This window comes from Podarcis cretensis (assembly GCF_951804945.1).
Source record: "Podarcis cretensis genome assembly, chromosome: 3".
Classification (NCBI taxonomy): domain Eukaryota; kingdom Metazoa; phylum Chordata; class Lepidosauria; order Squamata; family Lacertidae; genus Podarcis; species Podarcis cretensis.
In genome coordinates this window covers 28,642,365-28,657,244 of record NC_137172.1, presented here as the reverse complement: position 1 = coordinate 28,657,244, position 14,880 = coordinate 28,642,365, and the positions used below count along the sequence as shown (strand labels likewise).

At 40.3% G+C, this 14,880-nt stretch overlaps 1 protein-coding gene across 1 annotated transcript in view; it reads left to right on the top strand.

The window, feature by feature from the left end:
- USH2A (usherin) overlaps positions 1 to 14,880 on the top strand; it is a 446,098-nt gene that overhangs the window by 131,817 nt on the left and 299,401 nt on the right. The window contains exons 23-29 of the mRNA XM_079968364.1: positions 2,688 to 2,814; positions 4,685 to 4,786; positions 5,032 to 5,220; positions 6,303 to 6,433; positions 11,824 to 12,097; positions 14,201 to 14,404; positions 14,559 to 14,639. Of these exons, the coding sequence (XP_079824490.1) occupies positions 2,688 to 2,814; positions 4,685 to 4,786; positions 5,032 to 5,220; positions 6,303 to 6,433; positions 11,824 to 12,097; positions 14,201 to 14,404; positions 14,559 to 14,639 (1,108 nt within the window). The remainder of the gene's footprint in view (positions 1 to 2,687; positions 2,815 to 4,684; positions 4,787 to 5,031; positions 5,221 to 6,302; positions 6,434 to 11,823; positions 12,098 to 14,200; positions 14,405 to 14,558; positions 14,640 to 14,880) is intronic.

Below are 14,880 nucleotides of genomic sequence, written 5' to 3'. Positions count from 1 at the left end.
GTGGGCTGCTGTTGGTGGGGATCCTGTCAGTGACATGTTTGCCTACCCACGTGTTCGGCAGGCATAACAAGGAGCTCTGCATTGGTGGAGTCTGGCAGAACTAGGTGCAGAGTCACTTCTGCCCAATTCCTTCCCTACTCCCCAGCCCAGCAGGAGTTTCGATTGTAGTGCCTCTCTGTAAAGCAAGCATCCAAAAAAGAAGATGAAACCACAGCCAACAATAGTGCCCATGCTAGTCTTGACATACAATAGTGCCCATGCTAGTCTTGAAACAAATGTAAGAAATGCTTCTTTGTTGAGCTTCGTAGATATTAGAGTTTTATTATATGTCACCATACCCATTAGTAGAGCTATAATAATACAAGTAGAGTGGTACCTCAGTTCTCAAATGTAATCCGTTCTGGAAGCTCGTTTGGCTTCCAAAATGTTTGCAAACCAAGGCACAGCTTCCCATTGGTTGCAAAAGCTTCTTGCACTCAGTGGAAGCTGCGTCACAGGTTCAGTTTCCAAAAAAAGTTTGAAAACAGGAGCATTTACTTCCGGGTTTTTGGCGTTCGAGAACTGAAACGTATGACAACGGAGGTGTTCAGGAACCAAGGTACCACTGTACTTTCTCTCATTTTTAACTAGGCTTTCCAATTAAAAGGTCTTAAGGTGGCTTACATTTCATTTATAAAACATTTTTTTTTTTAAATTAAAAAAGACTTGGAACCTAAAACTGTTGACAATGTGGTTGCAGCAATAGACGATGATTAAAACTGGAAATGGAAGGTGTAAATAATTTGCTGTCAAAGATTTGAGAAATGAGAGCATTTTTAATCTGGTGCATAAAGGATAACAGTTTTGGAATCGGGTGAATATGTCTTGCTATAGAATGTAGAGAAGGGAGTTATCATAAGTAAATTAAACACAGGCCATTTAGTGCTTTAAAAAGGTCAAAACCCAACAACTCTTTAACTGTTCCCTGAAGCCAATAGGAAGCCAGAATAGATTCTGGAGCCCTGGTTTATGTAGTCCTGGGGACTCACTCCTGTTAGATTGCTGTGTAACATTTCACATCATCTAAGGCTTCTGAGTAATAACCCATAAAGTAAAATGCTGTATTTAATATTACAAAAGGTACTTTTGAATTGCTACCTCTCTTGTGGTGTGCGAAGGATTTTTTTAAACATGTTCCAGTATATAAACACTGGGTTTGTGTATATATGTTGGTTTATTTATTTAGTAGATTTATATCCCACTTTTTTACTAGGGTCCTCAAAGTGGCTAATAATATTTATAAAATGCAATGGATATGTCAAGAAACGCAGGCACACAAATGTTCTAGTTTTAGGGTGGGATTCATCTAATGAGTCCCATCAACAGGAGCCCTATACAGAGACTTCTGCTTGTGCAATGGGGTTTCTGCCCTCCTACCATTGCGCAAGCAAACACACGCAGACACACACACAAAAAAAACTGGCTCAGGGAGGGGCCAGGAGAACAGCACGAGGTGGAGGAATGGAGGATAGTTCCATCTAGGAAGCTAACATGCTTCTGCTGGTGGAATGATCAGAAGAGGTACAATGTTTAATTCCTCCCTGAGTATATTAGACAAGATATTTGGTTCTGTTTTGTTTTTGTATGTAAGTGTGTGGTTTGCGTTATATTTCAAAGGGAACTAAAAATACATGAGTAATGGTATCTAGGTTTCTATCTGAGCTTGGGAGTCTTTGGATTCATGTGCAGTTGCCCCATGTGGTGAGTATTTCTTCAGCAGCTGCCTGGTTGGTGTATTTCTTCCATTGTCTAGTCCTGGACAGGAAGGACTATAAGAGGGTAATAATTAAGTGGCATATGAATGTTTCAAATAAGTAAAAATAGCCCTGCTGGTTCAGAGCAAAGGCCCATCTAGTTCAGCATCTGGTTCTCATGGTCGCCAACCAGATATCATACTCATAGAGTTGGAAGGGACCATGAGGATCAACTAGTTCAACCCCCTGCAATGCAGGAATATGCAGCTGTCCCTTATGGAGATCAAACCTGGAACCTTGGCATTATCAGCAGCATGCTCTAACCAGTTGAGCTATCCATTTGTTGCCTAATATCCATAGGAAGCTGGGAAGCAGGACACGAGTATAATAATACTCTCCCCACTTGTGTTTGCCAGCAATTGGCATTAAGAGGCATACGGCCTCAAGTAGTGGAGGTGGAACATGGCCACCATGGCTGGTAGCAATCTGTAGCCCTAGAAGACAGCTGCACATGTCTGAGCCCTGACACTCGTCCTCACCACTGGGATTCCTGGTACAGGGATAAACCCAGTAATAGCCAGACTGTGGGAGGATGGCCACTATGAATGATAGGACTTGCTTTCTACCCTGGCCGCTGCTGGTTAATTTTTGTTTGGAACCATTTTCAGTCAGCTCAGTGAGAACTGACCCTTGCATTGCACTAACATTATTGGATGAAGATGTAATGAGGTTGTGTGTAATGATAATTTACCGCTGGATTGTGTGCAAAGTTGAAAAGTTTAATTGTGAATGGGTCTACCATTTCAGCATGGGGGAGGGAATCCTTTAAATACTGTAGGATATTCTAATTTCACTTTGAAACAAAGTTGCCTCTGTATCTCAAGGCTGATATAATAATGACTCAGAGACCTATCTCGGCACATTTTTATTAATTGTTTAAATATCTTTTAAAAGGGATCTGCTGTTGCACTAACTCCTGATAATGATGGTGGAAGACAATATAATGATAACAGTTGGCACCATATAATTGCTGTAAGGAATCAGGCTATGGGAACAATCACTGTGGATGGGCAGTTCACAGGTAATTCTCTCAACTCATAGCATTATTATTAATTTTCTCAAGTGATTGTCACATTATTATTTTTTCTAAAGGTTTCTTCAGATTTTTCTTTCGTTTTCAATTATCTTTGTTTAATATCTAGACACTATCATTGGAAGGATGCAGTAATAAAATACAAGATGATGCTTCTGAAAATTACACACAGGTTTATCTTTAACCTGGTAATTTTCAGTTTAGACCTCTGGGCCTCTCTCAGCCCTTTCCAAATAAACGACTTGGTACTTTTGTGTTGGTAATTCACTCTAACAGAGGGGTGGCCAATGTTTCAGGCTTGTGGCCAAACTTGCAAACTAGAGATACTTGTGGGCACCCCTCCAACAGACACCATAAGCAATATCACACCAGAGCCTGTTCTACTGGTTTTTTCATGCCTAATTTCAGCAAATAGAGGGATGTGGGAGGGAACCATGAAGGCCACAGGGAATGTTGCAGGGATATGCATGCCCTTGGACACTATCCTGGTGACCCCAGAACATAGCCATTGATTCATTGGGCTTAATAAAATAAATTAAACCCAGTGCTCTGATGTCTAATCTTCTCTGACCAAGTTACTCAGGTACCGATCATCAGGGAAATGATAGTCCCGATAGTCTGTTTGGATGTGTTTTTCTCCTTCCCTCTCCTTGTAGCTCAGAGTGGCATGACAGCTAAGCCAAAGTTTAGCTTAATATCTCATCTGAAGCTGGGATCATGGTCCAGCGCTCTCCTCCTTAATCACATCCTGTAACCAAGATCAAACTTTGGCTTCAGATCTAAGTTAAGGAGGAAATAGTTGCACCACAATCTCATGTTCAGATGACATGTTTAGCCAAATCTTGGCTTAGCTGCTGCGATGTGTTGAGCTAAAAGGAGCAGGGAGGAGCAAAGTGCCTGCAGCCTCCTCTTTACAAGCAGTGAAAGATACAGGTGTTACAATAATTACAGCTTAACCAGGAAACATATAAAAAAGGATTGCTTCTGTTACCAAAAAGAAAATAAAGTAGGTGCCAGTGAGAGATTTCCATAGCCCTTTTCCCACTCAGCTTCTTCCTTGCTTTAGAAGCCAGGGGGGTATGGAGGACTGCATCCAGATGTTGATATTATTGTACAGGCAGGATAGTGTGGAGACAGGCATATCCTGATCTTAAGGCATGTTGGGCTTTGACTGATATGAATAAAAATTGTGCTTTCCTTTCTATGTCCTTTCCCTCACCCTGTGATCATGTTAGGATACAAATGGCAGAATTACAGGGTGTAGTGTAGCTCTGATTCATTCCTCCTGCCCTGGATCTCCCACCTACTCCTGGTTCTCTTTGGTCATGGCATCGATACAAGTGGGCTTGCTGGTGAAACATGTAGATACTCCCTGTTGTTCTGACACACCATTTTCTGATACCAAGTTGCCTAATTTCATCGTGTTAACTATTATGGCTGTATATCTATAAATGAGATAAATTACATTGTCAGGCATAAGAGATAGGGCCTTTTCAGTTTTGTCCCCACTGTTGTGGATCTGAATTACGTATATATGGTTTCTAAAGTGCAGGCCTTCAAATGTGCTTTGACAACTCATCTATTTAAATCTGCCTTTCTTCAACCATGTTTGCTGCTGATTCTTGAGACTCAAAAGTTCCTTGCAGTGCTGGTTTTTTTATGTTCTTTGATGCTTCAAATGCATCTTTGTGTAGTTCATCTAATCTCAGCACACCACGTTGTTAGGACTTTGTCTTGAAATGTGGCCAATAGATACTTTAAATAAATAAAGGTTGTTCTCTACTTTTCCCATGGTGTTGAATTTTGACCTTATATCGTCTAGTTCTCACTAGAATAAAATTTCTTTGGCTGTTTTTAGGTTCCTCATCAGCTGTCAGTGGTAGTACCATTATTGGAGAAAACACAGGGGTTTTTGTTGGAGGACTTCCACAGGGTTTTACAATCCTAAGAAAAGATACAGGTAAGAAAGTGTTGCATAGTTTGCATGGCAATACTTTCACTTCCCAGCCTACCCTTGAGTATTCGCTCGAAGTCCTTGTGCTGCTGCAGTACCAAGTATGAAGTCCCAGAGCCATTCCAAGTGAGATGAGTTGGAGAACTGATTGGATCACTTTTGATGTTATACATTAATTGTTTTTATTTCTTATTTCCAACAAATTCATTATATTTTGTGCATTTCAGCTTTTTAACAAATTTTTTTGTCAGGCGCCTCTAAAATAGTTACAAGAGGATTTGTGGGGTGTCTCCGAGAGGTGTCCTTGAAAAAGATGCATCATCCGCATGAAGTTTGGGAGCCTTTAGAATGGAAGGAAGCAGTGGAGCAAAGAAATGTTTATCACAGCTGGGAAGGGTGTCCAGGCATGCTTGCAAATGGAGCACATTTTCTTGGGAAAGGTATAACCCCATATTAAAATTGTTTGAAATATTACCTGTGCTTTTTTGTTGTTGTTATTGTTCTGAATTTTGTGAAGTGAAAAAAAATACAAAATATTTTATTTGATCTTAATTAGAATTTGGTGTTTTTTCAAATTAAAAATACATTTATATTTTTAAATGATCAAATAGAAGCAGCACAATATAGCAAAATTCAGAGAAAACCTAGCCAGCTTTATCCCTTAAAATATTTCCTAAAGAGCAATGGCTTGCAGATCTTCTGAAAAGCCAGTAGGACTAAGCTTCTAATAGCAGGTCCCATAACATCAGAATCAAAACTGAAAGGGCCTCATTTTACTTCTTAATTACTCTTAAGTCTACTGAATATGTTATGCGCAAAGACATGGAAGCTGCTGTAATTGCACTTTCCCCCCAGACCTGTCATAGTATATGAAGGGTGGGTGGGACTGATGGGACATGGCCCCACCCTAGATATGCTGGTGTGGGACCATGTGATCAGTCTCACTCACCCATCAGACATCATGGAGTCCACACTATTGGGTTATATTCATCTTGATCACAAAACCAGACCCATGCAAGGGCATTGCGTTTCACCAGACAAGATGGCCCTTGGCCATCTCTGTCATATGACATTTGATATCCTACACAGGGCTTTGGTCTCCAACCATTGCAGCTTGCATTTTCTAATTATATTAATGGTATTGTTAGTGAAATTGAGTTTAATGAGGAAGTCATCACAGGCCAATGACCTGTTTAAGATACAGTGGCTTTGATGCACACACACAGTGTTGTACAAAGGCAAATCTGCCTGTCTGAAATTTCTCCCTCATTTCAGTATGTAGTTCCAAATGCAGTTGAAATGAAGGGGGAAGCCTACATGAGTGTGGCTAACTCACTGCTATGTTATGACTTCAGTATTCATTTCATTCATCTCAAAAACAAGCCCTCTATTTATTGGGCTAATATTATACACAATTCCTTGAACTGAATTTGACCGAATTTCATTCTCACTTATATAATTATAGAAACTGCAGTATAACATTCTTTGCATGGTATTCTTTTATTTTCTTCTCTTTCTTAAGGTTTCCTAGAACTTCACTCAAATGTTTTGCATGCTGGTCCAGACATGGAGATCTCCTTTATTTTTAAAACGGATCAGCTGAATGGATTACTTCTGTTCATTTACAACAAAGAAGGGCCAGATTACATTGCTGTAGGTGTTGATATTTTTGTTTTCAAATAAGTCATTAAAGAATTTTTAGGTATAGATGCTGGATCGCCTTTGTGTGGCAGCATAAACTGCACGATATGAAGAAATTTACATGAGAGAATATATCAATTGCTACTTGATTTCATTCTTCCCATCTGTCAATTGAAGTAACTCATTACCTTTGTCCTAATCTGGAGGACAGTGGACTAATCATAGCAGTAGTTATATGAATAGGAGTGTGCATCCATAAAGACTGTTCATTAGGTGCTCAATTTTGTTTCTTAGGTATAGTGATATTCCCATAACCTCTGTGACCTAATCTACTTTCCTGTATAGTTTTATAGCTAGAAAGAATAGTATCTTATTGATTTTTGTCTTGTGCCATTTCACTAATGTATTTCATTGCCAGGCCATCTGGTTTCTCTACCTTTATACAATCATGGGATCACAGATTATTGGAAGTTGAAGTTGTTTGAAAAGGCCATCCATTAATAGGCCATCCATTAGTATTTAACATTTCTTGACCACTAATATCATGCTTAGTGTTATAAAGAACTCAGAAGTAACATGGTCCCTGCCCAGAGGGTTGCAGTACAAGTCCTAAGCACATTGGCCCGGCAAAGGACATGTGGTGCTTTTTGCTGCACTCAAACAACTGCTAGTATAAATGAATACCCTATGGCTTATCACTCCATAGGTTGGATAGCACCCGGCTTTTGTCTGGGACACCCTTTCCCATCTTTTCCCCTAATAGGTGCACCACACAGTAGGTAAGTGCTGATAGTATCCATCAGTTTTAGTGCATGCACAGTACATGAACGATAGTCAGCTATATTCTTATGCTAGTGCATTAGTGTTAGAGCAACAGGATTTCTTACTCCCCAGATCTGTCCTGGAAGTTTGAGGGAACCCCCAGAACAGATTTAGGTGGAGTGGAGGAAAAGAAGAGGGGAGGAACATTGCATTGCACAAAGAGTAAGCCTTGTGATGACAGAAAGTTCTCCGTAGTGCTATGTTGAACACAACCCCAAATGGATATCCTAAGTAATGATGAGCAGATCGCTCTCACTCCAAAGCTTTATTGTTTTCTGTGAGTTCATTCTACCTCAAAGTCCACTTTTCCAGAATTTATGACTAACTACAGCTCCCTTCAGGGATTGTTGAAAACAATCAAATAATTAGAAAAGCCCAACAACACCTGAATGCAAAGTGAAACATTTGCAAGCAAATTTCAGTCAGCGGTATTGGCTTTCCAAATTTATTTCAGTGTTATTCAGCAGGGATATCAACCTGGTTTTTCCACGAATCAAAGCCACTCCATCACATAGTTCACCTGTCTTTTAGTAACTCCCCAACTCTCTTTCAAAGGCATTAAGATACTTAAACCAGTTACTTGACTACAAAATAAAATAGCAACATAGCTTATAGAAAAAAGCCCCCCTTCTTTTTTTTACTGCAAGGAATTAGTTTAGATTTCCCTATTTGCATACATGTCAGGCCATCATTGCTACTGGCCATAGATAGTTAAATAGCTAAAGCCATGGACAACTAAATGTTTTTTCTTTTCATTTTTGCCCTGATATTGGTGAGCACCTTCCATTTCTGTGTTGCTGAGCTGCACTTTACAATTAACTCCTTATCACTACTGCGTTAATGTAGTAGTGGAGGCAGAAAGTATCTATGCATATTTGAGCTGACAAATAATATTACTGTACTGTGTGGCCTGTGTTTTCCTGAACTGGAAAAATTTCAGGGGCAGTACTCCATATGTTTGATTTGGCTTTAAATACACAAAACAAAACATTTATGTAGGCAAAGAGTCACATTAACAAGCCATACTATCCCACACAAGATCCCAGGGGAAAGAGGTCTCCCACACTCTCAAGGTGTTTTTAACCATTCATGGCATTCTTTCTCTTCCAAAATGGGAAACTTTTTTTTTCCACACACACAGGTGCATCTTACACCTGTCCCCTCCATTTAGTCACAGGTAGGAAAGAGATAGGCTACATTATTTTGTCCAAATTCTTATGAAACAGCAACAACAGCAGCAGCAGCAGCAACAACAACAACAGTATCTATACCCCATACAACTGACTGGGTCGCCCCAGCCACTCTGGGCAGCTTCCAACAAATTAAGTCTTCAGACACAGTAAAACATCAAACATATTCAGGGCTGCTTTTATATGTCTTCTAAAAGTCAGATAGTTCTTTATTTCCTTGACACTGGATGGGAGGGCATTCCACAGGGTGGGCACCACTACTGAGAAGGCCCTCTGCCTGGTTCCCTGTAACCTCACTTTTTGCAATGAGGGAACTGCTAGAATTCCCTCGGAGTTAGATCTGAATGTCTTGGCTGAACGATGGGGGTGGAGATGCTCCTCCAAGTTCTCTCCCTCACCAAATCCACTGATGAACCATCAACTGGCCATTCTGAACAGCTAGCCAGTACTAGCTACTCCTTACAAATGATTTGTAGCTACTGTCAGAATACTTGCAATGTGTAGCACTTAAAGTATTTGGCCTACAGTGGGCGATATGGCAACCTTTCAGAAACAAGCTTCCTTCGTAAAATGCACCCCAAGGACACCCTTCTTTTGCAGAGTGCCTTCTTTTTAAACTTTCTATTTCACAGACCCTTTGCAGTGTAGACGCTGATGGCTGTAACTGGCGAGATATGCACACAGTACATTTTCTCTTCAGGAGGTCGCCTCACAGTGCCATTTGTTGTGAATTATTATATTATTTTATTATGTGCAGCCAGTTTCTTCCCTTAACGGATCATAACAGATGGGATTATATGGTCTTTCATGAGAACTAGCACTAAAGTCTCATTGGAAAGGAGTGTGTGACAGCTCAATGACTGCTTTTGTGTAGCTCCTGTCTTTGAATTCAGAAGATGAAAAGACAAGGAGGGGGTGGAAACCAGGGACAGGACTGAGCTGGCAACTGGAAACACATGTTTGATCAGCTGGGGTCATTTTTTAAAAAACTAAATATATATTCTATCTGCCTATCTGGTAATATTGATACACGATACAAGATGATGATATTTATTAAACAAGTGTATCTTTAAGAAAAGAAAATGCACATCTTAAGTTGGCCTCTTTATTTCACATAATAAGATTTTGGCATGGATGCTGAAATGTCTGTTTCTCCTGTGGCCTTATTAATCCTTTTCTTTCACAAAGAACCTTATTTAAATGTCATTTTTCCCCTGAGCTGGACAATTTAGAATCTCAAAATATACTTACCACTGCATCCCAAACAAGAGGCAGTGTTGACTATTGAAATCATGCAGGCAATTTAACTAGAAAATGAACATTTTGGTGATGCGTGCTTATATTAGATAAACTGACTCATAAATATACCATCAAATATACCCCATTATTTTTTTTAAAGAAACCATTTCTTCAGACATTTCCAAAAATATGCAATATTATTTTTGGACCAGCATGAATAATGTATATTTAAAATTCAGTACACTAAATTTAAAGTTAGCAGTTAGATTAAGCAGATCTGGGATTTCTTTCTCAGTGGACTTGTCATAATATTCTTCATAATACAGTTGGCAAATACATATTTTCCCATTTTGTACAATGATTAGAAGATGCAGTCATACTTTAGGTCAGTCTTTTTTTCTCCCATCAGTTATGCAAATCTCAGTAATGAAGTCATAAGCTAGTTACACACAGATTAGAAATAAAGATCATGATCAGCTCAAGTTAATACTTTTTAAGTTCTGTTGATTTCAGTGAAAGGAGAATTTGTTGTTGTTTAGTCGTTTAGTCGTGTCCGACTCTTCGTGACCCCATGGACCAGAGAACGCCAGGCACTCCTGTCCTCCACTGCCCCCCGCAGCTTGGTCAGACTCATGCTGGTAACCTCGAAAACACTATCCAACCATCTCGTCCTCTGTCGCCCCCTTCTCCTTGTGCCCTCCATCTTTCCCAACATCAGGGTCTTCTCCAGGGAGTCTTCTCTTCTCATGAGGTGGCCAAAGTACTGGAGCCTCAGCTTCACAATCTGTCCTTCCAGTGAGCACTCAGGGCTGATTTCCTTCAGAATGGAGAGGTTTGATCTTCTTGCAGTCCATGGGACTCTCAAGAGTCTCCTCCAGCACCATAATTCAAAAGCATCAATTCTTCGGCGATCAGCCTTCTTTATGGTCCAGCTCTCACTTCCATACATCACTACTGGGAAAACCATAGCTTTAACTATACGGACCTTTGTTGGCAAGGTGATGTCTCTACTTCTCAAGGAGAATAGCATGTGCTTAATGCTTCTATCAAAATAAATGGGATTTTAAAGTGCTTAACTCTGACTAGAGCAGTTCTACATTCTAAAAATGCTTGTTGGCATTTGTCTGTCTCTAGAGACAATGGAGTGCGCCTCTGTGGGTGAAGCCAAATCACTGTGTTAGCAGCACCGAAGTGACCTCCCCTGGGTGCAAGCCAGGGCAATGTGTATGGAGTCCTGGGCTGCCCAAATGGCAAGACTCCCCCAGCCTTGCTGATGTGATCCAAAGGAAAGCAAAACAATATGTTTGGCATTAGCTTGGCTGGAGGAGTTGCTGAAAAGAGGCGTATAAGGTGCCATCCAGCTGTCTTAGGGACTCCACTACAGATATGTGTATGGTTTACTTCTTAGCCTTTTCTTTTCCTGAAGAGACCCAGCAATACTAGTGGACACTCAAGTATGCGTTTTGCTGTATCCCTCGAACTACACACATTTTTCAGATGGTGCTTTTCTTGTGTTCATTTTCCTGCACAATTAAGGCTGTGATTCTATGGACACTTACCTGAACCCAGTGGGACTTACTTCTGAGTAAACACACATTAGGTTGTGCTGCATGTTTGTCCCAATTTCCTTATCTTGAGACTGAAAAATAGTGAGATATAGGTTACCCATGTTTGTAATTATCCAGCCGAAGCAATCTGTCTAAGGAAGTGTCATGTGATTTAAAAGCTTGCAGTTTGTTTTTAAACATGGGCAGAGCTCTGTCAAATCCCTACTGGACTCACACTAGCAGGGTAGAAAGTGAGGAGGGGCTTCATGGTTTCTTTTTACTTTTAAAGGTGTTTTTTTTCCCTTTTGGGGAAAAATCATTTCTGCTGGTTTCATTGGAGCATTAGTGGTGGTTGCAACAAGGAGACATTCACGGACAGAGCTCCTAATCTGTCAAATCACATCTCATGGACCATATGATTGCACCCTAATTGTGCTGATAAAAATTATTTATTTTGTTTTTCTTCTTGTGGGACCAGCACTGTCACTGAAATGTTAATGAATATTATTTAGCTGCTATTTACATTTGTTCCATTGCTTAAATTCATTTTTGTCTTTCTTGCTGTCATCAATTGTTTCTTTTCTGTTTCAACTTTGAACTACAGGCAGAACTAAAAAGCGGAGTCTTGTCTTTTCTGCTAAGCAATGGCATTGTTTTGACACATGTGAATCTCTGGTTAGGCTTGTCCTATTGCGATGGAAAGTGGAATAAAGTTATTCTGAAGAAAGGAGGGTTTGTAGTTTCAGCAAGTGTAAATGAATTGAAAGAACATGTGGTGGAACCTGGTTTAGATCAGCTGTTTGTGAACTCTCCAGTCTACATTGGAGGAATCCCAGATGAGGTCCAGAATGTCTTTAAAAAGCTGGGATTAGAACAAGGTATGTTCCTACAAGGGAAGGAAACATGTCTGCAAGTGGATAGCATATATTGTGGCAGCATGCTGAGCAGTTATACAGTTTGGTCAAGTAGATGGAATGCAGAAATAGCAGGTGGAGAACTTGCTCAAGGGCCTCCCCAAAGCTGGAGCCAGCTTTCAAGGAATGGAAGCAATCCCCACCATTTGTGAAATACTTCTTTTGTCCAGGAGAATTCCAACTTACATGAGAGGTTCTGTTCCTGGCTGCCGCATGTGTCAGCAGGATGCATACAAGTCCATACTGTCCTGTACTGCCCCTGCCCTGTTCTGCCCCTACCCCATCCCCTTTCAGCACTGAAAATGGTGCACGTGTTAGCGGTCACATGGGTGCTGATTGCGCACAATTAAATTTTAAAGAATTTCTCCCTTGCCTTCTCCTTTAACAAGAAACAATAGTTGTTCTTAACAAGGCTGCCGTGATATTAAAGATACACAGTGGTATGTTAGATTAATTTCAAGCATTAACCCATGGATACATCTTGCTGTAGATGACCGAGGTCCTTGTACACCACAGGTGGTATTTCTTGTACACTGAGCAATGGGCAGCTGTAGCAAAGCTTAGAGTCAGATTCTAGCAGCACTCTCTGTTCATCCCAGCCAGACCCCTAAGTGAGGATACACATTTTGGGGGCTTTTTGTTCGGGGCTTCTAGAGATCCTAGACCCAGGGGTTGTCTAGTTAACTTTCAGAAGCCTAGGGCTATGCATTTCATATCCTATTTGCCAAATTAACAAATTAGATTTCTAGCAATTCATATTTGGCCTTTGCAGCAGAAGCTCCTGATAAGTTCCAAAGCAGGCCACCAGGAGGTAGGAAGTAACAATGCTATACTGCCAATAGCTGTGTTTGGCTGAAGGTGTGAGGGTATAAAATATGCAAGGGGCAATGTGGAAGGGAGACTTCTAAGCATGCCTAGCCAAATGCACTAAGAAGCCTCCTTACAGACCTTCCAGCTCAACTTGGGGATGTCATGGATAGAGAAGACGTAGACACTGGAGGCAAAGGCAGGGTTTCTGCCCTGAAGCCACAAAATATACACCCTCATGCATTTGGCAGAAGAAAGGAACAGTCTATGTTAGGGAGCGCTTCTATGCAGGGGTGGACATGGCAAATCTGAATGGTGGCTGTGTCACCTGATTGATTCATGCGTGCCTTTCAGATTTGCAGTGTGCCTATTCTTCTTTACTTAAATGCCTAAATAAACATTATGGATGTTTTGAGCACAATTTGGATTGCTTTTGTTGTAGACAAGCTGTTTTTGGGGAGAGGGTAGTTTTTCAGAAGATGAACAGCTACAGTTTTCTTAAGATGTGCCTTGCCCACTCTGCAACTGGAAATGTAGAGGTGGGAAAGGTGTCTGTGCTTCACCCCCATCACCATTTTCCCACTGCAAATTGTCTCATCCTGAAGTGACTTTGCTCTAATAAAAGCAATTATTAGTTAGTTACCCACATTGGCTCTGTGTGTAATTTCAGGTTGGAGTTAGGTAAATGAAATCAAACAAATAAATACCCACCCACCTACTATTACCCAATTAGAGCAAGGCATTCCAAGTACTTTTCTATTTTTTATATTATGATTACAATAATTAGACTTTAAAGCACGTGTGAATATTCATGTTGTGAAAATAGCCATTCCACACTGCTTCTGTTATTATGATAACAGCATTTAAGTTATATTATTATGATAACAGCATTTAAGTTATATTATGATAATAGCATAAAAGTTATATATTATAGGAAGGATCTGTGATGGGTTTCCTCCCAAATCAATATTTTGCACCTGTTGATGTGAATGTATGCTGACAAGTGGCAAAATTAAGGTTTTTCCATGTTGGCTGAAATGTTGGATAATCGGTGTACATTTCAGTGCGGTAGAAATTCAGGAATGATAGCTCTGTATCACCTTAAATATTTTTTTAATCATTTCTCAAACATAATTTGAAGTTTAACGTTTACATCTAGCTCTCCTTATCGCTGAAACGTAGCACTGCAAGAAGCAAAACATGATTCTTAATTAACAACTGAAGCCCTTTATGTGATACTAATCCCTTACTATTTGCTAGGTTTTGGTGGCTGCATGAAGGATGTTAAATTTACACGAGGTGCTGTCGTTAACTTGGCATCTGTGTCCAGCAGTGCTGTCAGAGTCAATCTGGACGGATGCCTATCAACTGACAGTGCTGTTAACTGCAGGGGGAATGACTCCATCCTAGTGTACCGAGGAAAAGAAAGGAGTGTTTATGAGAGTGGTCTACAGCCATTTACAGGTATCACACGGGCCTCTTCCTTATATGAAAAGCTGTGTGGCTTTAGTTCATTTTCATTTTAGTTCATTTTCTACTGCTCTAATCTCACATTTACCTTTACCTTTTATTCTCACATTTATACTCAACCTCTCTCTCTCTCTCTCTCTCTCTCAAGAATATTTGTACCGGACAATTGCTTCTAATGAAGGAGGAGCTGTATCTAGTGCCTGGGATCGTGGTCGCACAAGAGAATCGGGTAATTAACATTTCTGCATTTTGTTCTTGTATCCAGTCTGGCTTGGTAGCAATGGCAATGTTTAGTGTGGAAAAAGAGAAGACACACCAGAACTACACACTGAAATCAAAGAGGCTTTTGGCCCAGTTCTCACTGTTGTTATTTGGAACTTGAAATACCATGGTTACCATTCAGTGTAGGATTAAATATGCTATGACAATTGTTTTTAGTGGGCTTCAGCACATATAACACAGAATTATAT